This window comes from Sinocyclocheilus grahami, unplaced genomic scaffold (assembly GCF_001515645.1).
Source record: "Sinocyclocheilus grahami isolate Dianchi unplaced genomic scaffold, SAMN03320097.WGS_v1.1 scaffold26.1, whole genome shotgun sequence".
Classification (NCBI taxonomy): domain Eukaryota; kingdom Metazoa; phylum Chordata; class Actinopteri; order Cypriniformes; family Cyprinidae; genus Sinocyclocheilus; species Sinocyclocheilus grahami.
In genome coordinates this window covers 1,451,614-1,479,280 of record NW_015505205.1, presented here as the reverse complement: position 1 = coordinate 1,479,280, position 27,667 = coordinate 1,451,614, and the positions used below count along the sequence as shown (strand labels likewise).

At 36.2% G+C, this 27,667-nt stretch overlaps 2 protein-coding genes across 3 annotated transcripts in view; one reads left to right on the top strand and one right to left on the bottom strand.

The window, feature by feature from the left end:
- The first annotated feature begins 80 nt into the window (after positions 1–80).
- On the top strand, positions 81–23,741 carry LOC107566185 (ectonucleoside triphosphate diphosphohydrolase 1-like). 2 transcript variants are annotated; one of them, XM_016251563.1, is made up of 10 exons: positions 81–123; positions 17,448–17,572; positions 17,664–17,781; positions 19,710–19,860; positions 20,799–20,958; positions 21,155–21,373; positions 21,893–22,144; positions 22,244–22,351; positions 22,448–22,585; positions 22,790–23,741. In XM_016251563.1, exons 1-10 carry the CDS (start codon positions 108–110, stop codon positions 22,997–22,999), a joined length of 1,497 nt encoding a protein of 498 aa, XP_016107049.1. In that variant the 5' UTR covers positions 81–107; the 3' UTR covers positions 23,000–23,741. The 2 variants fall into 2 exon arrangements, with proteins under 2 accessions (XP_016107049.1, XP_016107054.1); XM_016251568.1 differs by lacking the exon at positions 81–123 and adding an exon at positions 15,692–15,897.
- A 626-nt stretch (positions 23,742–24,367) lies between these two features.
- Positions 24,368–27,667, bottom strand: part of LOC107566839 (putative thiamine transporter SLC35F3) — a 10,078-nt gene continuing 6,778 nt past the window's right edge. The window contains exons 3-7 of the mRNA XM_016252399.1: positions 27,025–27,244; positions 26,785–26,910; positions 26,444–26,636; positions 26,134–26,223; positions 24,368–25,139 (exon numbers count right to left, since the gene is read on the bottom strand). Coding sequence (XP_016107885.1) covers positions 24,889–25,139; positions 26,134–26,223; positions 26,444–26,636; positions 26,785–26,910; positions 27,025–27,244 — 880 coding nt within the window. The 3' untranslated portion in view covers positions 24,368–24,888. The remainder of the gene's footprint in view (positions 25,140–26,133; positions 26,224–26,443; positions 26,637–26,784; positions 26,911–27,024; positions 27,245–27,667) is intronic.

Sequence of the window (27,667 nt, the reverse complement as noted above, 5' to 3'; positions counted from 1 at the left end):
GGCGTGTTATTTAGTCTCATCAAATCATAATACTACAAATATCAGCAAATGATGATGTGCCCAGAGGCATCAGCAGATATGAGAGAGGATTATAGGACGCTGCATTCATGGATGAACAAGGAGGTGAGTCTATGACATTCACTCACATGAACAGACACTTCACCATATTGGGTTCACGGCAGGGCAGGATGTAATTTGGAAAGGAGTGCACAAAAGAAGGAAGAAGAAAAACAATGCAGGATCCCTGTAAAAACACTCCAAATGATCTGATTTCCTGGATGTTTCTTATGCTAAATCAAGCTTTCTTAAAAAGGAGATTAACTTAAAAGTCTGGTTCTGTTGAAAATGATTGTCCCCATGCATGTTTGTGTTAACTTTAGACAGACAGTTCAAGAACCATATGGTTTTTAGTTTCACAATGCTTTTTTTTTTAAATTACAGATCTGTTGTTTGCTGCTAACTAATTAACTAGTGCAGTAATTCAAAACCACCAGGTTTTAGAAGTTAAGGCCAAGTCAGATTAGTTTGCTGCCAAATAAAACAAAAAGTCTCCTCTTTGAAATATGAAAAGCTCCCAGAGTCTCTGATATTAACTGAATCTGATGTGTATTTCAAAAATTTTCAAATAAAATATCTGAATGAATGAATGAAAATAACTGTGGCATTATATCTGCTGCTGAAGCACCAGCTTTCAAATGAATGACTCTTATGAAACTTTCTTGCTTAATCAAGCATTTGGCTCAAGGCCCATTTGATTGCCAGGAAAAAGCATGTTTCATGTGTCCCTGGAGCATCTCTCTAGAACGCAGTGCTTCCACAGTTTGCTTTAAATAAATCAATCAAAGTCACTGGTTTAGGAGTGGGGTTAACATGCTCAAACAGATTGCAAGTGTTACCTTACACAACAGCAAAGAAGACATGCATTTGAGTGGGTGGTTGTGAAGTGGAAATTAATGAGAAAACTATGATAAAACATTTCTCATTTTCGAATACAGGAAATGCAGAGCTGTGCTTGGGCTTCGCTGGTCATGTCTGAGCAAAGAAAGATGCCACAGTAAAGGAAATATGTTCCTTGTTGTCGAAGATTAATTATAATTGTGATGACATTAATAATTCTTTCACAGTCAGGCTTCCTTGAGCTTGTTGGCTGTGATATTAGTTACATAATTAATTTTGATGAATTTACTTTTGTGTGTCACTCAAAATTATGTGTTAGTGTTAAAAGTGTTCCACACAGGAAAGTCTGTAATTTTCCATATTGATTGATTGATTGATTGATTGATTGATTGACAGGTGTTTATCCCCATGTGTTTTTGACTTACATGTTGCACTGTGCTGTGTTTTAGGAACCATATCCGTAAACTTAACAATGTCCTGGCAGAAAATTACTAGTACCTCTTTTTTTAAATAATTTTTTTTATTACATATACAATGAAGTGCCTTAGTAGGGGTGAGGGATCATATATGACAAAAGAAAAAAGTTTTCAAAATTTCAAAAATATCCTACACTGTTAGAAAAAAAATAAACAGATTTACCAGTGCCAAAACAAATCCTTAAAAATTGAGAAATAGTTTACTCAAAAATTAAAATGTTGTCATCATTTACTCACCCTCATGTTGTTCCAAACCTGTATGAGTTTCTTTCTTATGTTGAACATAAAAGAAGATATTTTGAAGAATGCTGGTAATCGAATAATTGATGGTCCCCATTGACTTCCATAGTATTTCTTTTCCTATGGAAGCCAACGGGGACCAACAACTGTTTGGTCCTTCAAAATTCTTTAAAATATAAGAAAATAAATAAACTTATACAGGTTTGAAACAACATGAGGGTGAGTAAATGATGACAAAATTTTCATTTTTGGGTGAACTATTCCTTTAACACAGTTCATTGGTCTGTATTTTAACAGACTTTTAGTGTGTAAGTATATGTTGTAAACAGTGCAGCTTAAGGAAATATATTAATTTTAAACCTTAAAAAGCCAAAATATATTACAAATCGGACTGCCAGGGGTGGTAAAATCCATTTTCAATCTTAAAAATACATTTTACTTTAATGCATATATACATATTTTGGATAGATGTATTTATGTTGAAAATAAATTGAAAAAATGGCCAATAAATATGACATAATTGAAGAAAACAAATCTCTTTAAAAAGATATTTATGCAAATGTATTTATATAGCAATATATTTCTGACCATTTTTGCAATATTATGAAATATTTATAAAATATATCTGTACTTTCTTTTTTTAAATATATACTTTTTGTAGTATGAGATGTTCTGTCTATAGTCATTAGTCATTTCACAACTCAAAGCTCACTTCCTCTAACCTCAAAACAGCTTACAGCAGTTGAAATAAACATCCTTTTCTGGTAGAACAAACCTTTCAGGGAAGACCATCCTGAAATGTATGCATCACACTTTACGTGGTCACTTCATTTCATACACTGCATGGGGAATATTACACGTACAGGATGTGTAGTAATAACTCCATATTGTCTCCTAAAACAAATAATGGCTGTCATAACTATGCCTTTCCTGTTATGACAAAAACATCATTATCTTTGTTTATTTTGAAGTTCAAAGCACAGATCTTAAACGATAATTCTAAAGAAGAACACTAAGATTGAGCTTTTTTACATATCTCTCTTCTCTAGAAGGTTAGTTGAAGACAGACTCAAATACATCTGCTGGGAATCTGTCCTCTTCAAACATGTGTTTGTGCTGACAAGCCTGTTGACCACAAGATCACACTGGCACATGTTTCAAGGGTGTGACAAAATATTCTCTCTTATGGAAAGTATGAGTGCAAGTTCTCTAAACCACTAAATCTAACGCTTCTTGGCTCATTTCTTGTCTTTATCAGTCTGTAAGACTGAATGAACCACATAATGTGTAACCTAAGCCCATTGATCTAAAGAGGCTTCTTGGCTCACACATAATAAAACAGTCTGATTGCTTTCGAATGGACTTTACACTATTAGATACTATAGCAAAGAGGAAAGAAAGGCACAATTTATGCTATTACCGTCATTATCTTTGTTTATTTTGAAGTTCAAAGCACAGATCTTAAACGATAATTCTAAAGAAGAACACTAAGATTGAGCTTTTTTACATATCTCTCTTCTATGTATGAGTGCAAGTTCTCTAAACCACTAAATCTAACACTTCTTGGCTCATTTCTTGTCTTTATCAGTCTGTAAGACTGAATGAACCACATAATGTGCAACCTAAGCCCATTGATCTAAAGAGGCTTCTTGGCTCACACATAATAAAACAGTCTGATTGCTTTCGAATGGACTTTACACTATTAGATACTATAGCAAAGAGGAAAGAAAGGCACAATTTATGCTATTACCATTCTAAAAAAAGCATCACACACAGAGATGAATGGGAAATGAACAATCAATGGAAAAGCATTTGTTACTGTAAATCTTTAATGACTGCTAGCTAAAAGCCTACATCATGGTCAAAAATACTTGTCATGATGAGATATTGTAAGATGTCATCAGTTTGGATCAGGCGTATTATTCACACCCCTCACTTTTGGCTGATGGTGCTATTTGTGGGATTCACACTTACCAGCTGAGAATTAGTTTCCAGATATTGTTTAACATCCAATCTGCTTATGCTTAGCATGCATACTGCATTGTCTGTTAAGAAAAGCTATATGTGCAACACATTGAGGACATATCAAAGGGTCGAGGTTGGGATGTTTAGCTTTGTCTAGTTAGCCTCTGCTATTAGATGCAATAATTACACCATCTTGATCATTTACCCCACTCCTTTCCTGGTAAGAAAATAAAAGAAATTAACCTGATTTTCAAAAGCCACAAAATCAACTTAATTCCAACAACGAACTACACAAAAAGCAAAATACCCCAAAAATTGAACATTTCACCCCTCATGCATATTATCACATCTGTCAAAAACATACTGTAGGCTGGCTGTCGGTTGGAATGTTAGAACTAAAAACATCGACACACTCATGGGCATCAATCACTTCACTTAATACATCCTGGCTTAGAAATAAATAATTATTCACATAAATCGCAATAGGACTGGATGGACAGGCAAACTCATGAAACACACTTGAAGCTAATCAAGGTTTTCGGACTTACTAAAAAATTCCAGGCAAGTGTGTTGAAGCTGGATGGAGCTAAACTCTGCAGGATGTTGTCCCTCCAGGAGCCTGATTGCAGACTCTGGCCTACATATGCATTTTGTTCTTCATTTTTTCCTCTTCTCAACTTCTCAGTTGTTTAAAAGATTAAGGCAATTATCAAAGTCTGATTGTATATATATTTCATATTATTATAGTAAATGTTGTACCACTGGCTCAAAATGTTCTGCAAGCTCATGAGCAAAATCAAAAATCACAAAACCATCTTATACACTATCTCCAGATAACTACAGACCTCCTTGAGCCATATGGATATTTACAGTTGTTGTCTTTGTAATCTAATCCACATTTGAAGGAGGGATAGAATTTCATTCTTTCATTGTCTGAAAGACAAGCTACTGTCCATGAAAACACAAAACCACCCAAAGACATTACAAACTGACACCTTTGATAACACGCTTTCTCACGAATTGAATTATCATATATTACTAAAATGTATCTTTTATAAAATGACAATAATAATAAAAATGTAATTTTAGATTTAGTTTTATATTAAAATAACATTTTACATGAAAAACACATTATTATATTAAATGTTGTACCAGTGGCTCAAAAAGTTCTGCAAGCTCATGAGCAACACAGTATATACTATATCAGATTGTGTTTTTTTTTCAGATAAAAAAGATGTGAATTTATAGTCATTTTCCTTGTAATCTAAAGCATAGTTGAATGAAGAATATAATTTCATTCTTTTGTTGTTTGAAAGAAAAGCTACTGTCTATTTGGTTCATGATAACACAAAACAACCCAAAGACATTTGAAAACCTGACACCCCTGATATCCTGCTTTCTCACGATTGTGTTGCCAGAACCACCGTCAGAGTTCACTATGTAGGGTGTGAAGTGATATGTACCAATATTTACCATGTCTCAAGAGTGTCACATTGACTTGGATTACCTCATACAAGCTTACTCAGGCACCTGAGGCGTGTTAGTGCAGGTGAGTGTTACAGAGAAGGCATTAAACCTGACGTAACATGTTTAGTCATGGATTTGGACTACAGTGACTCTTCAGGCTGATGAGACAATTAAACGCTGTCAGTGCTGTACTATGCTTTCAAAGGATTTAGTAGATGACGACAGTGTCTCAATTATGGCTGATCTATGCAGGAATTTAGAGAAACACCTGGGGTAGAAAGAAAGTCTGTTTACTTGAGAGCATGAGTGTGCATTGACGTCTCTCTGGTGTTCCAGTCAATAAAACATTCACAGCTGAGACATGTAGGTTGCTATACAAACATCCTCTGAAAGGGTGAGAAATTTGCTCAAGAGGAAATGAAACTTAGTTTCATAATGAAGTTTGGTTAAGTAAAGCAGGAGACATGCCACTGATGCTGGAGATTGTTTTTGGCCCCATCTCTCTCTATACTGTATAATGGTAACGCCTTGCATTTGGCAGAAACTCAGAGACATTTAGTAAAAGGTCAGGGGTGATGCATTTTATCTGGGACTGGTGTTTGGAAGAATGCAGTGAACGAGCAGAAGATAAAGTGTCCATAAAAGACCATTGATTGGTTGTTTGTTTTAATGTTATTTTGTTAGCATATAACAGTGGTCCTGCTGTTATTCTTCACAATCTGCTAATGTTCTGTACTGTCCAGCAATGTATTCCCAAGAGGCCTGAAGGGAAAATAGAGTAGGATGTCTTGATCAGAAGTGAAAAGCCATTTTCTACATGAAAATGTTTGCGCTGCTGCTTTATATTTTAACCAAGGCTTAAAATTACTGCATAAAATAATTAAGAATTATTCCTTTAAATAATATGAATACTGCAAAATCATGCATGAAAAACAACGAAACTATGTATCTATTTTAATCTTAGTGTTCAGAGCAATAAAACAGGGCTGTTCAGAATTTGTAGGTTATTCCAGAAGATTTAATTAACCATTGGGCTTCCTCCTTCCTCTTTTAATTACCTGTACCCCGTGGATGTGAGTTTTAAGTAATAGTTTACCCCCCCAAAAATGCAAATTTGCTGAAAACTTGCTTTCAAGCTATCCAAGGTGTAAACGAGTTTGTTTCTTCATCAGATTTGAGAAATTTAGCATTACATCTTTTGCTCACCAATGGATCCTCTGCAGTGAATGGGTGCCGTCAGAATGACAGTCCAAACATAATTCATAAGTTATTAACACAACTCCAGTAAAGTGAAAAGCTGTGTGTTTGTTATAGACAAATCCATCATTAAGACGTTTTTAAACTTAAACATTGCTCCCGGCCTGAGCAATGAGTCCGCTATTCAAAATATTGCTTTCTCCAGTGAAAAATTCATTTTGTCTGAATCGGGAGAGAAATATGTACAGATCAAGCACCATTTACAAGCTAAAACAGTTGAGAGGACAATATGGGGGATGGACTTTTGCCACTGTAAGGAGCATTATTATGGATTATGGACTCAATTTGCCTTATATGTTTGTACAGTTGTTCTCCTAAGACAGTATCTTGATCTGCGCATTGTGCAATATGACATATAACATATGTTTAGATTTAAATCTGCTTAGTCTGCTCAGTTTTTACATAAACAAACCAGTCAGGCCTGGATATTTTCATTTTATATCCTGTATCTTATATCTTTCATCTTATATCTTATATCCTCATAGTATATCCTATATGTCTTCATTTTGATGTGGGTTAGGATATTTAGCACTGCCTCTTGCTGCTTAAGAACTCAGCAGTGTTCCCTTGCAAATAACATTGTATTATAGCTCTAATATACAACAGACAGCAACAGATAAAATACCTACACTAGCATTCAAAAGTTTGTGGTCAGTAGTTAATCCTTTTATTCAGCAAGGATGCATTCAGTACGTACATTGTTACAAAGGATTTTAAATAAATGCTGTTCTTTTGAACTGTCTATTTAACACAGAATCTGAAAAAGATATTACAGTTTCGACAAACAAATACTATCAGCACAACTGTTTTCAACATTGACAGCATATTAGAATAATTTCTGAAGGATTGTGTGACGCTGAAGACTTGAGTAATGGATATAGAATTCAGCTTTGTCATCACAGGAATAAATTACACTTTAAACTATATTACAATAGAAAACGTTTTTGATCAAATGAATGCAGCCTTGGTGAACATGAGACTTTTAAAAAAATCATTAAAAAACATTTAAAAATCTTCCAGACCCTCTTATATAACAGTGTTTTCATTGTGTCCAGCAATGTTTTCATGCTGGTTTACACATTTTAACCCAGCAGGCTGGGTTGTTGAGAAAACCCAAGATATAGTCATTTTTACCATTTATGTATTTGCATTTTTGTGTTTCTGGGTTACTCTTGCTGGGTTATTCTCATAATTTCACCTATGCTTACAAAACACTCATGGATTAATAAATAATGAAGAATACAGGTTATTTAGCCTGTTAAAAATTTATTTTTAAAGCCATCTGACACTAACAAATGTGTTAAAATTTGTACCAATGACAAACGACATGCAATTTTCTTCTTTTTTTTTCCAGCAAATGCAAAAATCGTAGAAATACAGTTGCAACAAATAAGAAAATGAGTTCTGAATAACATGTGTTTGTCTAACTGTTTAACTATTACATTTGGACATGTTTAACTATTTAAATACACAGTGAAATGACATTGACAATTAAAATTGAAAAAGACAGAGAATGCAAAATCATTTAAAGATGCTTAGTGTAGTTAAAGGTATAGTTCACCCAAAAATGAAAATTCTGTCATTTATTACTCACCCTCATGTCGTTACAAACCCGTAAGACCTTCGTTCATCTTTGGAACACAAGATATTTTAGATGAAATCCGAGAGCTTTCAGACCAGGGTGAGTAATTAATGACAGAATTTTCATTTTTGAGTGAACTATCGTCAAACACTTTTAGAAAGCTTTGAAGCAAAGATCTACAGCTGAGAGCAGTGTGCTCTGCTGTAGAGTTTGTCTATGGAAGGATATTCTTATATTTAATTATATAATTATTATATTTTCAATTGTGTTTTCCACATGTGACAAATTGTGACATAATCCAAACACAATTGCAAATCTTGCATTACTGTTTGTCATTTGCAAGTCCATTTGCAACTGTATTTTCCATGTATTATGAGTAATGAGCCTGTCATATTTCAAAAATACAGCGTCAAAGCAGCTTTACAGTATTAAATAGGAAAATAGTGTGTAATAATGCAAAAGGACAACAGTAAACACTCAATTTTCAGTTAAAGTCAGTTCATCATTGATTCAGTGATTTATCGTCCAGCTCAGTTCAGTTCAAATAGTATCTGTGCAATCAAGTCGACGATATCGCTGGAAATTAAGTTTCCCAAACTAAGCAAGCCAGAGGCAACAGCGTCAAGGAACAAAAACGCCATCGGTGACAGAATGGAGAAAAAACCTTGGGAGAAACCAGGCTCAGTCGGGGGGCCAGTTCTCCTCTGGCCAGATGAACCAGCAGTTCAATTCCAGGCTGCAGCAGAGTCTGATTGTGCAGTGGACTCATCTGGTTCCCGTGGTCTTGTGCCGATGGCCGTCTAGGTGACGAGGTCTGGGGATCCGTCTCTGGGGCTCATCTAGATGTCCTGGTCTCAGCTGAAATTCAGAGCTGTCGAGGTCATCTCTACGTGCTGATCCACCATCTGGTCTGGATACAGACTAGATCCGGATGATTGCAGTGACCATCTGATCTGGATACTGACTGGATCCGGGTGGCTACGGTGACCTCGGAATAAAAATGAAACAGACTAATGTTAGCGTAGATGCATCATAAGAACAAGTACATTGGGTGTTATTAATTACCACGTCTGCTTTTTCACTGTGTCGCACATGTAACCTGCCAAACTCAAATAGAATCGCAATTACTTTAGCATCTGAATTTCCTCACATGGAAACTTGTCAATCCGTGTCAGGGGTGGGACTATACTATGGGGTGTATTTGTATTGGGAGGTGACGTCACTCACAGACAATTGTGCACGAGTCTCCCTATATTCTTGGCACCTTACACAATAAATAATCGTCGTTTTCCCCCCTAATGCAGCGACTATCCCCTGCTAACAGTGGGAGCCACAACGGTACTATTGGTCAGTATTCACCATTAACCAAATGCTTTTCACCTGCCTCAAGAAAAGAGGAATAGAATATAGGGTAAGATGCAAATAAGAGTAGAATTGCAATGTTTTTTTGCTGACGTGCATCAGAGTGCAAACAGTGAGAGATTTAGGGTAAAAATGACAAAATTATTTATTATTTTATTTGGCACAATCGTCTGTGAGTGACGTCACCTCCCAATACAAACATGCCCCCTAGTATAGTCTCACCCCTGACACAGATTGACAGGTTTCCGTGTAAGGCATCTGAAATTCAAATGCTAAACGAATTGCGATTCCATTTGAGTTTTGGCATATTACATGCACGGCACAGAGAGAGTGAAAAAGCAGACGTAGTAATTAATATTGCTAATTAAATATGACAGGCTCATTACTTGTAAGACATGGGAAATACAGTTACAGTTGCTTTTCCATTTGAAATGTGGCAGTCACTGTGAGTTCACGAGAGCGAAAATGCAAACGGTAATGCAAGATTTTCAATTGTGTTTGGACTATGTCACAATTTATGAGTCCACATGTGGAAAAATGCAATTATATATACAATTTGCAATTCCTTTTGAAAATTGTCCAGAATATCCTTACCTGTCCATTGATTATGATCAATGCCTGAGAGATCTGCTGGCAATTTCAAATCGCCATGACAAATGGATGGGGTTTTGTGGACTCTACTCGGTTAAGGAATTCCACCATGTTTGTTCCAACCTGTAAAATAAAGTAAACAAAATACAGATTGCTTTAATAGCAGATTCAATTCAATTAACTGTGTGAAGTTCATCATGAAATTGAATTCATCATGATTATGAGTTAAATTCACTGCAAGATTTTCAATTGTGTTTGGACTATGTCACAATTTATGAGTCCACATGTGGAAAAATGCAATTATATATACAATTTGCAATTCCTTTTGAAAATTGTCCAGAATATCCTTACCTGTCCATTGATTATGATCAATGCCTGAGAGATCTGCTGGCAATTTCAAATCGCCATGACAAATGGATGGGGTTTTGTGGACTCTACTCGGTTAAGGAATTCCACCATGTTTGTTCCAACCTGTAAAATAAAGTAAACAAAATACAGATTGCTTTAATAGCAATGATTCAATTCAATTAACTGTGTGAAGTTCATCATGAAATTGAGTTCATCATGATTATGAGTTAAATTCACCTATGAGTAGGTCTACAGAAGCTGAATATGCTATACTGATTGGCTGAAAGGTGTGCTTTCAAACTGTGTAATCAATAGGATGTTCCAGTCAGTAGAGGAGACGAATTGTTGAATAAAGTCTTATTTTTGTTTTCTTCACGTACAAAATGGTATTCTCGTCGCTTCATAAAATTCAGATTGAACCACTGATGGCAGATGGACTTTCATCCAAAATATCTTAAATTGTTTTCATCCAAAATATCTTAAATTGTGTTCTGAAGACGAAGGAAGCTTTTACGGGTTTGGAACGACATGGGGGTAAGTGATTAATGACAACATTTTCATTTTGGGGTGGAGTAACCCTTTAATATGCTGGCTATATCGAAACACACATGCACAGTCACTGGCACACAGATATGGGAGATCACACTGCATATTAGGCACACACAGACATTTCTATGACAAGTCACGCAGGTACTGGATTACTCCGCAGCTTTAAAATAGTCCATATATAAACACTTATAGGTGTACCAAAGTGATTCAGGACAAGTCAAAAACACCATTTGGAAAAATGGGTATATGATATATTCGCTCATTATATAAATTATGTAACGTTACATTCTGAACACAAAGTTACAAAGTGCAGCTTTAACTATAGCACGAAACTAATTTATATGTGCGATCAAGTTACACAAGGGTTAGTTGATTATCACAGACAATCAATTATGTATGTAAAATCTGTAAAATGTATAATAAACATGAATTTACCGTTAAACGTCTCGATAAGACTGTATCCACACAAATGTATCCATGTGCTTTTCTGACAAGAAAAAACGACATTTTGAATTATATGACTTATCAAAAACCTTTATTTACGTATGTAAAAGGACTTTATAAACCACACAAGCATCAAATCACCTCACTAACGCAGCTTACGGCACTCGCACTTTGAAATGTATTGAGGCCCTGACTCGACTCCTTCCCGGGAATCACTTTGTTCGAGAATTGATGAACCGGTTTATTTGAACCGGATCGTCGGTTCTTTTAGACCTGCGGTCCGACGACATTGTACGTAATTTGTATGTGATTTACATGTCGATATGGACGATTGCAGGCGTTTACATTCGAGCAGAAAGTCGTATTCACTTAGTTGAACTTATTTGACTCACTTTGTTAAATTCGCTTTTCAGTGACAGAGACGACTATTTCCTCTATTTTCACAGATATTCACATATTTCAGCCTTCCGTCACTGTCTGATACTTAATAAAACTATTAATCTGTCTTCTCAGATACCTTAACACGATTAAGCGAGTAACTTACATGTGCGGCCGCCTGAGATAAACTGTTCCTCATTTAACATAACTTATTGATGGCCTGTAGAAGTTTAACAGTATTGTTGCTGCGAAAAAAGTCATAATTCTGCCAATTTAAAATAATTATTAATGAAAACATTAAATAAAATTACCTTAAAACAGTTGAAACCAGTGGCTATGCCCCGTTGTCCTGTCAAAATGACAGTTAGGGGAGCGATTTAAACATCTTCAAGGCGCGGAGGTCGTTGCAACCCAGCAGGTTTAACTCAACACCTGGAAAATTGAAACTACCCAACAGTGTTTAAAATGTGTTAATGACCCAACAACATGACCCAAGAGACTCAGCCCAGCATTTTGGGTTAAAAAATAACCCAGCATTTTTTAGTGTTCGAGTCATCTAAGTAAGGAATCATTGACTCCGGGCCGTTGAATTATTAGAAAAATAATGCGCATTATTAACCTAAATTCAACGGCCCGGAGTCAATTATTCCGTTTATATCACGGTTACCACACCTCAAGACATCGATCGGATTATATATTTAAAGGGATTCGTCCGGTTTTTGTATTTAAATCGCTATTGTGAGTAGATTATTTCTTCCGCATCTCATCCAACGCCTCTTTTGCTAGCTCCAAAACGTCCTTTTAAAGCTGGTGATGGAGGCTTGAGCCGTTGATAGCATTCTAATGGAGTTATTAACGAAGTTATTAGAAAGAGAGCGAGAGAGACAGAGACACACAGAGAAAGAGAAAGAAAGAGAGAGAGAGCTTGTGTGAATTCGTCCCTCAACAGTGTTCTGCAGCAGCGTCTCTAAACAGCGCTGTTATTACCTCGCTAGTGAGAAATGGCATGTGTAGCCTTTACGTTGCTAACGTTACACTATATAGGCTAACTCATACAATCGCCAGGCAGCGCTCACAACACCTTTTTGTGAGCACGAAACTAATTTATATGTGCGATCAAGTTACGCAAGGGTTAGTTGATTATCACAGACAATCAATTATGTATGTAAAATCTGTAAAATGTATAATAAACATGAATTTACCGTTAAACGTCTCGATAAGACTGTATCCACACAAATGTATCCATGTGCTTTTCTGACAAGAAAAAACGACATTTTGAATTATATGACTTATCAGAAACCTTTATTTACGTATGTAAAAGGACTTTATAAACCACACAAGCATCAAATCACCTCACTAACGCAGCTTACGGCACTCGCACTTTGAAATGTATTGAGGCCCTGACTCGACTCCTTCCCGGGAATCACTTTGTTCGAGAATTGATGAACCGGTTTATTTGAACCGGATCGTCGGTTCTTTTAGACCTGCGGTCCGACGACATTGTACGTAATTTGTATGTGATTTACATGTCGATATGGACGATTGCAGGCGTTTACATTCGAGCAGAAAGTCGTATTCACTTAGTTGAACTTATTTGACTCACTTTGTTAAATTCGCTTTTCAGTGACAGAGACGACTATTTCCTCTATTTTCACAGATATTCACATATTTCAGCCTTCCGTCACTGTCTGATACTTAATAAAACTATTAATCTGTCTTCTCAGATACCTTAACACGATTAAGCGAGTAACTTACATGTGCGGCCGCCTGAGATAAACTGTTCCTCATTTAACATAACTTATTGATGGCCTGTAGAAGTTTAACAGTATTGTTGCTGCGAAAAAAGTCATAATTCTGCCAATTTAAAATAATTATTAATGAAAACATTAAATAAAATTACCTTAAAACAGTTGAAACCAGTGGCTATGCCCCGTTGTCCTGTCAAAATGACAGTTAGGGGAGCGATTTAAACATCTTCAAGGCGCGGAGGTCAGGTTTAACTCAACACCTGGAAAATTGAAACTACCCAACAGTGTTTAAAATGTGTTAATGACCCAACAACATGACCCAAGAGACTCAGCCCAGCATTTTGGGTTAAAAAATAACCCAGCATTTTTTAGTGTTCGAGTCATCTAAGTAAGGAATCATTGACTCCGGGCCGTTGAATTATTAGAAAAATAATGCGCATTATTAACCTAAATTCAACGGCCCGGAGTCAATTATTCCGTTTATATTACGGTTACCACACCTCAAGACATCGATCGGATTATATATTTAAAGGGATTCGTCCGGTTTTTGTACTTAAATCGCTATTGTGAGTAGATTATTTCTTCCGCATCTCATCCAACGCCTCTTTTGCTAGCTCCAAAACGTCCTTTTAAAGCTGGTAATGGAGGCTTGAGCCGTTGATAGCATTCTAATGGAGTTATTAACGAAGTTATTAGAAAGAGAGCGAGAGAGACAGAGACACACAGAGAAAGAGAAAGAAAGAGAGAGAGAGCTTGTGTGAATTCGTCCCTCAACAGTGTTCTGCAGCAGCGTCTCTAAACAGCGCTGTTATTACCTCGCTAGTGAGAAATGGCATGTGTAGCCTTTACGTTGCTAACGTTACACTATATAGGCTAACTCATACAATCGCCAGGCAGCGCTGACAACACCTTTTTGTGCAAACTGCGTGACAGTAGTGTGCGTGTGCGAGCACGTGTGATTGCAGTAATTCCTGTGTGCTGTATAGGTACTGTATGCTAATCTCCGTTATTACAGTTAACTATGCGAAGTGATATGGACCTGTAATGCGGTCAGGAGAGCTGCCTGGAACTACGTTCGCCGCGCTGTTATTACCTCGCTAGTGAGAAATGGCATGTGTAGCCTTTAAGTTGCTACACTATAGGCTAACTCATACAATCGCCAGGGCAGCCTCAGAACGTTCGTCAGCCAATCAGATTCAAGCATTCAACGGCCCCGTAGTATAAGGACAATTAAGGACCCTGATGCAGTAAGTAAAATATTTGGGTGGAATATGTTGTAACAAGGACAACAGATCAATTTGTCCTGGATGACAGTATCTTCCATATGCGTCAAAGGAATAATATTCTGTCTTCATTAAATAACCCTCATGTTTTCCCAAACCTGCATGAGCTTCTTCTATACGGAACACACAAGGTGAACTCTATCCTAAAATCTGATTTCTTCTCTTCATGCACTGCATTAACGGCATGCAGCAAATGCTATTTTCCTGTGGGGGGCATACAATCGCCAGGGCAGCGCTGACAACACCTTTTTGTGCAAACTGCGTGACCGTAGTGTGCGTGTGCGAGCACGTGTGATTGCAGTAATTCCTGTGTGCTGTATAGGTACTGTATTACCATGTAAGGGAAACCATGCTGTTCTTACTAAGGAATAATACAAAATAATGAAAATGTACTTACCATTATAGCATTAACTACTGTGGAACAAAAATGGTGGATTTTTACGAAATATCCAGGAGATCTCTTTTCCCTCAAAGGGAATGGGGAATAGGGGCTGTCAAGCTAAAATGACATATGTCATAAAGTTTTCCAAATGTCTCATGCGCTGTATTCCAAGTCTTTTGAGAAACAGTCTAGCATTTCAGTCATTTTGTTTATTGCTTTATGAGAACAGCTGAGTTATTTGTTCTGGAAAATAAAATCTGCTTGCTACATGCCTTAAATTCGGTGCGTGTAGTAAAGTGGTTAAATTTAAACGCGAGTTAGCCTATTTCTATATCTCATTTCTGACATATATGTTTAACTTCTGCATGAACTGGACACATCTTTCATCCACTGTGTCCTCTAATGAAGACAGTTCCCTAACTTTTTAATGAAACATTAAAAAAAGTATGCAATTCTGAGAAATAAAATGTAAATATTGCATTAAGATGCATTTTATAGTCTTCAGACCAGGGCACTTGAATGGCACTGACTTGAATGCCAAAGACAAAAGTTTCAGCACCAGAGGCTGATCTGTATGCAGCTCACACGGGCTCTCCAAAGTGGTTCAGCCCCCCAAACGGGCGCACCAGGGAATTCCTCTCACTCCCCCCCGTGACGTCACTGGGAGCCTGGCGCCACTTGCACAAAGGGTGTTTCCCCAAAATAACGCGAAATCACTTGTGCCAAGCAAAGCCGCAGCTACGCACACAGATGTGACTGATCGTTACTTAAACAAATCCCTGCAAAGAAACTAACTCGCAAGACTAGGCTGTAATTCATTGGGCAGGAATCGATTAATACTCTGTTGGATGGGACTTGCCACATTAACCGCGACAACCGTTTTCACACCGTTTTCTCCAGTAAGAGAAGCCGGCGCGTGTCCTGATGGGTAGGTGAAAAGCGCAACGAGGCGCGCTGATTTAAATGTTTCATTGCTGCATATACTGTATACTTTCCGCTTTTCTTACATTAAACCTAATGAAATGTGGCTTGATTGGGCTTGCAAGAACTAGAAGTAAACTAGCTATAAGGGAGATGTGTAACTGTTTTTACGTGTCTTAAACCCTGAAATAATATTTCCATATGCTACAAAATAAAGTAGAAACTAACAATATGGAGATGTATAAATTAGTGAATTAGACACAATGCTTGATCAGAGCTGAAATGCTAACTGAAAACATTATTTTTTATTTGTTGTGGTAATCAGATTTACTTGTTAAAATTAATTATGGTACCCCATTATACCCTTATTTCACTTACATTTTTTAAAATTCAAAATAGTATCCTAAATATGAATATGGATAAAAATGACCATGCATGAAGGCTATAGAGAGCTTGTGTTAATGTTATATACCATACTGATTTAGATTATACCAGTTCTGTCATTTAATATCAATTACATGATCACAAAGTAAATATCGAGACAAATTTTTTTTTTATATATATGTGTGAACTTCAGGAGGGTGGTGGTCCTGTTTGATAATGAGTTCTCAACTGTAGCTCATTTCTGATTGGTTAAACTGATGGTGTTACATCTCACCCATTACTGCAACATTCCCTGGTCTCCCCTTCAAGATGATTATAAGTCTATGTAAACACTGGTGTACAATGTTGAGTATCAATTTGATAAATTAAACTATCAAATGATAGCATCACAAATGTTCCACAAACACGCATTAATAAAACACATAATATAGCATTTTTAAATCATTTTATACTAAAACAATTTCATCGGTGACTCTGAACACAAAATTCACATTCTTCATAGGAAGAATGTTCCCTTTTCCCATGGGTACACTTATAAAATTCAAATTATACTTAAAATTCAGCCCAAATATTACCCATCCATAAATCCATCCATTCTCCAAGCAGCATTTCCTACAGGGACATGGGAATGCTGGAGCCTATCCCAGCATCTGCGACCACAGAAAATATAAACTGGATATTTTCTTTAATTCAGAGATATTCACTGAAGTGAAAATTCTCCTGATCTGTAAAATATCTACATCAAACCTAAACACATGAAGGGCCTTCTAGAGGCTTTATTGTGTACACAGTGGGGAGACAGCTGTAATGCCCAGCAGAATACACAGTGCCATCATGCTTTCAAGCTCTGTTTGTTTTTCCGTTAAACTGACAGTAGGTGTTGGCATTTTATTTATTCTTTTAATACCACAAAAAGCCTCGCCAAAAGACAAACAATATTTAGAATTTGCTTCACAATTATTATTTAGACTAGATTAGAGATAACAAACACAAGGATTCAGTTTACGGTTTGCACTGAATCCAAACACCCTGTACTGTTGTTAGTAATTAAAAATGCTATATAGTTATGGAAAATATGAAGTACATAAATGCTTACACTGTAAACAAAAAGTACCGAAGCTGTTAAATAAGTGCAAATTTTCAACCTGCTCTCTTTATTTTTCTTTTTTGAAGTAAAAGTCAAGAACCCATGGCACAGGCCAGTGGTCATCTTTCTGGCTGCTGTTATCATCGTGGGGATCATCATCATGGTGGCTATTTCTGTCATCCAGAACAAGCCTTTACACCAGAAATGCAAAGTATGACTAACGCTTTAAGTTTAACCATTTATTGTTACACATTAGATTTGCACAGATTTCACTGATGCAATGGTCCTTGTACACTTGACAGTATGGAATAGTTCTGGATGCAGGTTCCTCCCATACCTCTGTGTTTATCTATGAATGGCCAGCCGAGAAGGAGAACAACACTGGCATGGTACGACAGAAACACACCTGTAACGTGCAAGGTACGTAATCTGCATACAGAAACACTTCTAGTTACATGTTTAGGATAGTGTTTTTCCTTTTCATTTTTTCAGTATGTGAAAGGAATTGTCCACTCAAAATAGAAAATTGTCATCATTTACTCACCCCTCCATGTCTTTAAAATCTGACTTTCCTTATCTGTGGAGCCAAAAATTAGATATTTAACATAATCCCCAAGCTGCTGTTTTCCATATAGTGATCACAACTGTCAAGCATGATTTTCATTAAATAAAGAGCTATTGTATGGCTTCAGGGGACTTTAAAGGGGGGGGGGGGTACAATGCTGTTTCATGCATTCAGAGTTGTTTACACTGTTAAAGAGTCGGATTCTCATGCTAAGCATGGACAAAATAAAAAAAAACATTTGGATTTATGACACAGTATTTCTGTGCTAAAAATCTTACTTCCGGGTTCATACAAGTTTCAGAGAGTTTTTTTTTTCGATCGTGGCTCTTCATGACGTAGACGAGGGTGGAACTCCTTATATGGGCATTTCTCCCGGAAGCGCGCGCATCGACCAGAGCAAGAGCGAGCTTCATTCAGCAGCGCTGCACGGGACTCGCTCGGGAAGAATGTCTCCAAAGAAGTGTGTTTTTGGTTGTAAGGGAAAGATAACTTTGTTCAGCTTCCTAAAGAACCCAACGTTATGTAAACAGCAGGATGCAGTTTGTTTTTCTGGAGCAGTAACGGAGTTTCACAAGTGTGTTTGTTGTTGACGAACGTTTTATAAGCAAGGCCCAGTTCGATGCTGGATTTGCACATCGTTTGATACTGAAGGATGGAGCGGTCGAGCTATAAAAGATCCCGGTCATGATTCAGAATTGTAGACGGTAAGTGAAACTGCATCAAATGCATAGACTGTATCAAAATATGGACGTAGTGTCCGTGACGTCACCCGTAGAGTTCCGAAGAGCCTTTTTGAAGCCCAAAGTGGGCGGAGCGGGCTGTCGCCATCTTGTCGCCACCGCGCGTCACTCCCAGATAATCGAAAATGGGCAAAGAGGCGGGAGCCGGTTGCTGAAACCACGCCCACCTAGCTCGACGGTGGTGACAGCAGCGGCAATCCACCTGTCACTCAAGTGGCCACGCCCTTAATTATGCAAAATTTTAAGGCTTAATATAATTTAAACGGATGAGTTATAAAAAAAATTGCACCCCCCTCACAGTTGTCATGAAGGGCAAAAATAGCTATATAGACCAAAATAATTTTTTGAACCAGGCTGTAAACATGTTTTTTTCTGCTGTAAAGTTGGGCATTTTAACATGGGGAGTCTATGGGATTGACTCCCTTTTGCAGCCAGCCTCTAGCGGCCAATCGATGAATTACAGTTTAAGTCACTTCCTTGTTGGCTTCACGAGAGAGAGGGGGAGGTTGCCGCTTGATCAAATGTCTGTATTTTGTTGGCAGTCGGAGCTCAAGTGCTTGTCACTATTTAGCTCCGTCCCGGGTCCGCTCCCTCCGCTCGGCTTTTCCCGGAGAGAATCGTAAAGCTGTATATTTATTTTATAAATATGATAAAACTAAAGACTTTTTGGAGATATAAAGGATGCAGTACTACTCTATAGGTACTCAAGATTAACATGAGATTGGGTGAAACTGTGTGTTATCTCCCCTTTAAATGTATATAATGAAATGTAAGTCATATGGACTACTATTATGATACCATTTGCAGCTTGACAGCTCCTGGTCCCCATTCACTGACATTGTAGAACAGCTCAAACATTCTGATAAAACATAAGAAAGAAAGTCAAGAGTAAATCATGACTGACATGTAACTTTAGGGTGAACTGTCTATCCCGGTAGAAGTTATATAAACATACCGCATTATTTCCAACAACTTTTGCATACTGAAAAAAGCCTGTAGGCAAAGTGTCTTGAAAAACTTCTTTCTGTTTTTCTGCCCTGTAGGCAAAGGCATCTCTAGTTACTCTGCTAATCCACAGGGGGCTGGCGCATCTCTGCAGTTGTGCATGGAGGAGGCCAAGCAGAAAATACCCGCACACAGACACCCTGAAACCCCTGTGTACCTGGGAGCCACAGCAGGCATGAGACTGCTCAGGTAATAAATTCTCAATATTCTAATTTCTCAAGAATCCAATAGTGAGTATAGTGTGGCCGAGAATAATTCAGAATAAAACTATTAGAAAAAGACGTCCATCACCTGTCAAAAGTGTGGAATAAGACTTTTTTAAATGATTTTTAAAGATTTTTGAAAGAAGTCTCTTATACTCACTTATATTTTTATGAAAAACAGTATTATTACAATTTTAAAAGAACTATTTTCTATTTTAAAAATATTTTAAAACATAATTTATTCCTGTGATGGCAAACTGATTTTTTAACTTTCATTCTAATATGCTCATTTGATTCTCATTATTTGAATCAATTATTACTGGTGCTCAACTATTAATAATAGTTCTTATTATCAGTGTTAAAAATATAAAATATTTTTAAAATATAAAAAGGAAATTCAGGATTATTTGATGAATACAATGTTCAAAAGCAAAGCATTTATTTGAACTACAAAATGTTTGTAACATAAAAAATGTGTTTACTCTTACTTTTAAACAATTGAATGTGTTCATAATGAATAAAAGTATAATTTTTTTTTAACTTTACTTAACCCAAACTTGGCATGGTATCACGGTTTCCACAAACATATATATGCAAGTATCAAAAACTGTTGTCAACATGAATAATAATAAGAAACTTTTCTTGAGCACCAAATTGTTACTCTCAACTAAGCTAGCGTAGCATCACAGGAATAAATAACATTTTAAAACCTTTTACAGTAGAAAAAAGTTATTTGAAACTGTAATAAAATTTCACAGTGTTTTTACTGTATTTTTGATTAAATAAATGCAGCCTTGATGAGCAGAGACTTCTTTAAAAAACATTACAATTCAAACGTAGTGTATATTATTTAACTAATTTATAAATTAACAGTTTTATCATTTAATTGTTGAGTGGTAAAGGCTAATAATAATATTTTTTAAGGATGGAGAATGAAGAAGCCTCAGATAAGGTACTGGACTCTGTAGCACATTCACTGAAGAGCTACCCCTTCTCCTATCAGGGAGCTCGTATCATTTCAGGCCAAGAAGAGGGAGCTTTCGGATGGATTACAGTCAATTACCTGAGCAAAAACTTGAGAAAGGTATGGTGGTTTTTAACCTGAATTTAGCAATGTTTCACATTTGTCATTTTGATTTGTAATTTTTAACCCAAAAGTCCTTTTTCACAGAATTGCAGTGCTGAATATATACAGTGTACAATTCATATTAAGTATAAGAATGATTATTGAAACAGTTTCCGTGTGAAAAGGCCAATTGTCATATGTGTTTATCATGCAGCCCACAGGGACGCTTGGAGCTCTGGACCTGGGTGGAGCGTCTACTCAGATAACCTTCGTACCTCAACAGAATATTGAATCATATGACAATTCTATCGACTTCAGGCTGTACGGAAACGATTATCACCTGTACACCCACAGCTTTCTCTGTTACGGGAAGGACCAAGCTCTCAAGCTTTCTATGGGCAAGAAATTAGAGTCAACACTTAAAGCTGACAAGGTATGCTTGTCATTGCAGTTGAAGCTGTACAGACCAGGGGTCTATGGGAATTTATACTTATTCTATACAATAAAGTGGTGCATTGAAGCAATATTGCACTGAAAAAAAACTGTGCAGTTTTCACTTCTAGTAAATATCACAAATAATTACAAAGAATAAGCAAGTAACACTAAATTAAATGTGAAAAAGTAGAAAGACTGAAATACAATTTTTTGTTTGTAAAACCTATAATCAATTTCTCTTTATTTACAACTTTTTGCTTTGTGTGTATAGTAGTATATTAATGCATTTACTGCACATACTGTATGATGCATACTTTGCAAAGCAAATCAAATATTATTGCTGTCATTGTTAAATTTGACAGACATTATTTGTTAGGAACAATAATTTAGCTTCTTGTAGCTTTGATTCAATTTAACTATTGTATTTTTATTTAATGCATATCTAAAGATATAGACCACACTTGACTCTTATACAATTGTATCTTATATTTTTAAATGTTTTTTTTTCTTCCCTAAGACAGACCCCATTGAGTTAAGAGATCCTTGCTTTCACCCTGGATATAACTTCACCAGGACCGTTCCAAATGTCTTCAATACACCCTGTATGAGAGAAATGAAACTGGCAAATGAAACCTTCTTCCATGTAGGGCTTGGGAATTGGTCTCAGTGCCAACAATCAATCAGAAAAGTTTTTAATACCATCGATTGTCCTTACTCAAGATGCTCTTTCAATGGTGTTTTCCAGCCTTCTGTCTATGGAGACTTTGGGGTAAGAAACAATGTACAGTACATAGTTTATTTGAAAGAATTTGAATGGCTGGTTGTAAGTCATAACTAGTGATAATACGTATGCCATTTGACTCTCTAGGCCTTTTCAGCTTTCTTCTTTGTGATGGACTTTTTGAATCTGACAAGTGATACTTTAGCAACTACAAAGCAGAAGCTAGCAGCGTACTGTTCTACACCATGGAAAAAGGTCAAATGCTTTATTAACTGTCTTTGAAGGATGTTTAAAATGGTTGCACCTTTGTTGGAACATGATGTCTAAATTATACTTTTTTTACTTGTGAAGATTGTAGAAAATCATCCCAACATAAAAGAGAAGTACCTTTCAGAATACTGCTTCTCAGCAACCTACATTCTCACTCTTCTGGAAGACGGATACAAATTCACCTCCAACAGCTGGAAAGACATCAGGTTCATTATGAAGGTAAGCATGGTGTAATTAAAAATGTTACATTATTTCTCATTAAAAGTATTCAGACAGGTTAGACGTTAGATTTTATGTAGGTTAAAAATAAAGTGAGAAAGCAATATATATTGTTCAAAATGAAGTATTGAGTAACATTTATTTTGGGGCCAATGAATATGGAAAATTATTGAGATTATTGTGTCAACCTCTTTCTATGTGCAGATAGGAGACAGTGATGCAGGCTGGACATTAGGTTACATGCTTAACCTGACCAACATGATCCCCGCTGAAGCTCCAGACACGCCGCTGATGCCTTATGAGGGATATGTCACATTTATGTTCCTCTTCTCACTTCTAATACTTGTTCTTCTTCTTCTGGTCTATTTCTATTTCCGTCGGTCCACTAGAACAGCTCAGAAAGACATCATTTAAATAGGGATATTATTCTTTGGTATCTATATATTGAATGTTTATTTCTGCAGAACAAAATTTCGATAAATCCAAAAGGTTTTACATTTCAAATAATTTGGAAATCATACCTCATGTGAAGGATAAACAGGTTTTTGAAGAGAGATGGGTTACAGGTTCCACTGCAGCTGAAGGGACATCAGACTCTGTGTTTTTGTGACCACTTAAAGTCTTCTTTAAAAGTCACGAGTACTTAAAGGGGGTTGTTGAGCTTCCTTAAAAGGAAATGTGCACTGACATTCAATATATCATGTGCTTTTTAGTCTTTTATGAAGCTTCCCGTTTTATGTATAGAAAAGCATATCTTCTTGATGCCAGTATCTTTTATTTTTTTACTTATTATAAAGAATGTCTGTGAGGGTCAAAAGTCTCTAATTGTATAATTTTTTTGCATTATGGTCATATGAAAATCACTGGATATCATTGTTTAAACATTGCTTTCCGCATAGCACATTTGTTTTTAATTAATTGCAAAAGGGGAGTCATTACGTGCTTTTTTCTTTCTTTCTGTGCATACTGATTCTTGCTTTGTATTGCAATAATTTTTTTAATACCCCAATGTAACAGGAGAGTTAAAATAATCCTTTGTCCTAAAAAACATTTTCTGTTTCTATAAGGCACATTCTGTATATGAAACCCCTGTGTATGGTTCTGAAGTGATGTGTAAAATTATGTGAAATTGTTTTTATATATTTAAACAAAACCTGTAGCAAATTTCTATTAAAATTACAAATGACTGATTGTGTATGTTTTATTTATTAAACATAAATGCATGGGTATTTGAAAGAAGTATCTTATGCTCACCAAGGCAGTATTTATTTGAACAAAAATACAGTAAAAGAGTAATATGGAATATTATCATTTAAATGTTTTGAAATGTAATTTATTTTTGTGATGGCAAAGCTGAATTCGCAGCAGCCATTATGTCAGTCTTTAGTGTCACATGATCCTTCAGAAATCATAAAATATGCTGATTTGTTGCAAGTAACATTTCAAAAATGTAAACTATTGTGCTGCATAACATTTTTGTGGAAACAGTGATGCATTTACTTTCAGGGTTCTTTGATTAGAAAATTCAAAAGAACAGAATTTATTTGATATTTGATTTATGTAATGTGTCCTTGGTGATTAATAGTTTTTATTTTTTAAATGGTAATTTTTAAATATGAGTGTTTGTGTATATATGTACATCTATCTATCTAACGGAATGCTACAATACGCATAAGATATACATTCATTCTTTATTATTGCTATTAAGATGTAACAAAAATCCTTACAAAGGTTTACATTTAGCCTTAATTCCACAGGAATATATGAACCAAGTATTGCCACTGATAGAGATATAATGCAAGATATTATTCTGAGGAATCTATGGGTGTAGGCTTTCTTTCAGATTATATGAGGCCACAGCACTGTCAAATACATATGCAGAGTATAGAGAACCAGTGTGAGATTACAGCTCATATCAGAAGTATTATGTTATGCTGAAGAGTGTGACAATGTGTCAGCAGTGGAGATACTGGCAATATACCAAAGGTACTTCATTCAACACATGACGCGACAATGAAATATACAAATCTACACATTTCCAAACTCTCACACAGTGGCACTTTTAAATGAAACACAAACTTGCTCATCATTAACTCAACAACTGTAACAGGTGAACCAATCGAATCCTAAAACTTTGCATAGAATTATCTTCTGGTCTATAGCACCCTCCTTTATGGGTCTCTAGCAACTTTCATCTATCTAATCAGTTGCTGATGTGCAGTACATCTAAATTGCCTCATAAATGTGGAAGAGAGTAATTTGGTGCCTGTCGGAAGCTTTTGGAATGAATATAAAATGTAGAGTCAGTGGTTGCTGGGAGTAGTTTTGGAGTAGCAGTTCTTGGCCTCTCTCGGCCTGATGTGAAGCGTTTCTGAGTGTTTGTCTCTGGCGCTCTCTTCTGGCCCTTCTCGGTTGTACAGCATTGATCGTAACTGTGGCAGACACTGGTCCCAGTCCTCAGGCAGTAAGAGCAAAAGGAAGCCCAAACAAATGATGGACACCGCAATGATGCGTAAACTGTTGAGCTGGATCTCACACATGTAGCGATCTATGACTGGAGTATGAAAGATTTTGGTGGTCACTCAGGTATTACAGTTCAACATGTTGAAACTCAAAGATGCTAATGTAAACAGGGCTATCTAGAACATTCAAATAATATGAACTCTTTGATATTTACAGTACCATTTTTTTAAAGAATTTAATGCTTCATACTAAGTCAGGATGCATTAAATGTATCAAAAGTGACAGTAGCAATATTTATGTTATAAAATATTTCTATTTCAAATAAATTCTAATTATCAAAGAATCATGAGAAAATAGGTTTGTTGGTTTCCACAAAAATATGAGGCAGCACAACTGTTTTCAACACTGTTAATAAGAAGAAATGTTTCATAAGCACCAAATTATCATAATTAGAATGATTTTTTACAGGTCATGTGACACTGAAGACTGGAGTAATGGCTGCTGGAAATTCAGCTTTGAGATCACAGGAATAAATTAAATTTAAAAATATATTAAAAGACAAAATGGTTATCTTAATTGTTACTAATATTAATAATTAATTGTACTAATATTTTACAATATTACTGTTACTGTATTTTTGATCAAATAAATGCAGCCTTGGTTTGCATAGGAGACAGAGGCATCTCTCATTTTTATGAGCCAAGATTTATAACAGTAGTTTATATTATGGGGTAAAGGAGTAAAATAATAATTAAAAAATCATTTACTCCTCCTCATGTTGTTCCAGACCTGTATGGCTTGCTTTCTTCCGTGAAAAACAAAAGGAAATGTTTAACAGAATGTTGACGCTGACTTTTTTCATACAATGGAAGTAAATGGTGATCAAGGGTTGTCAAACTCCAAGAATATCACACACACACACACAAGTTTGACGACCCCTGGTCAATATTTACATTTAATGTATAGAAAAGAACAGAGTTAACATAATGCCTAACATCACCTTTTGTGGATTACAGAAGAAATACGAATTTCTAACAACATAAATCTTTACAAAAAAACCCCCAAGTGGCTCTATTATGACTCACCAGCATTGAGAGGCACACTGAGGACGACGCCCAGAGAAATCAGAGTAGGAAGTGTTATCAGAACACCAAAATTCAAGAGGAAGTTGAACACTAAAAGAGCAGCCAAAGAAAAGAGTCAGATGTTAAACATATTAATGGTGGATTTGTTTATTACAAACACATAGCTTTTCACTTCAGGAGATGTTAACTGATAGACTGGATTTGTGCGGATTACTTGTGGATTATTGTGATATTTTATCAGTTGCTTGAACTCTCATTCTCATGGCACACATTCAATCTGTGTAGATAAGAGAAGTTTGTATCCTCTTACCCAGCAGAAGAGCGGACATGCCACAGATGCTTGGCCATGGCAAATCTCGAGGTGAAACAAAGTCCTCGGCCCCCATGAGAAGCAGGATCAGAGGTACAGTGCTAATGAAGACCAAATTAGCTCCACCAAGGACAGTAAGATACACAGCTGCTTCACCCAGCTTTGCACTACCCAGAACAAGCTTAAACAGAACCTGAAGAAACATATTTACCCTTACAGATTTCTCTACAGACAAAGAGTATAAAATAATTGCATGTTCATTTTAAACATCTCTGAAATAGCAGGTCATTGGTGTATGACAGTCTAAAATGTGTTTGTTGTGCTTTGTAATCCCATTTTACTTTGTATATAGCTGCTGTTGATGCAGAACCAACCACAAGGGAGATGCCTATCACAGAATAGCTGTGGAAACCATCGGCATATGTCAACATAACAATGCCCCCAATGGCTAAAATGGCTGCCACAATCTGTGATTAGATAGAACAAAGTACATTATGATAAAAAGTAAAAATCCATAGACTTATTCGCAACTAAGCATAATTAAAGCTTTTTATAGATCAATTTATGTATCATAGACTCACCCGCACTCCCATAAAGCGATCCCGCAGGACAATCCAGGATATTAGGAAGACAAAGGCACGACTACAGCAGAAAAGGGCACAGGCATCAGTGGCAGGGATTCTGCGAAGGCCTTGCAGGTACAGGTAGCTGGTGAGAGTCCACAGCACTCCAAAAGGAGCCACGCGAGAGAGCAGCATCCTCAGTGACAGCACGTCATCTCCCAAGAACTGACAACACTCTCTGTCGTGAATCCACACACATGCAAATAATGTATCACATCATAATTTATCATACCGGCATTTCCAATACACATTTATGTAACAGAGAGTGCCAAATGTTTGGACACACCTGAATGACTGGAAGATTCTATTGATCTTAAAGATGTTTGATCTAAAGTCTAGTTCTTAATTTTCTAATTAATTAAATAGTCTATTGCAAATTATTTTGTAGATGCAAATCTATCTATGCATTTCTTTACAGTATAAAAATACATGTATTTAGATTTTTTTTTTTAAGAGCGTAAAGTGAAAAAAAAAAAAATCCAACAAGTGTCTAACACTCTATGCATTTCTTTACAGTATAAAAATACATGTATTTAGATTTTTTTTTTTAAGAGCGTAAAGTGAAAAAAAAAAAAAATCCAACAAGTGTCTAACACAAATA

Coding starts and splice junctions, on each gene's coding strand:
- LOC107566185 (XM_016251563.1), top strand. Junction 20,959..21,154: donor TGAGCAAAAACTTGAGAAAG/GTATGGTGGTTT, acceptor TTTATCATGCAG/CCCACAGGGACGCTTGGAGC. Junction 22,586..22,789: donor ACATCAGGTTCATTATGAAG/GTAAGCATGGTG, acceptor TTCTATGTGCAG/ATAGGAGACAGTGATGCAGG.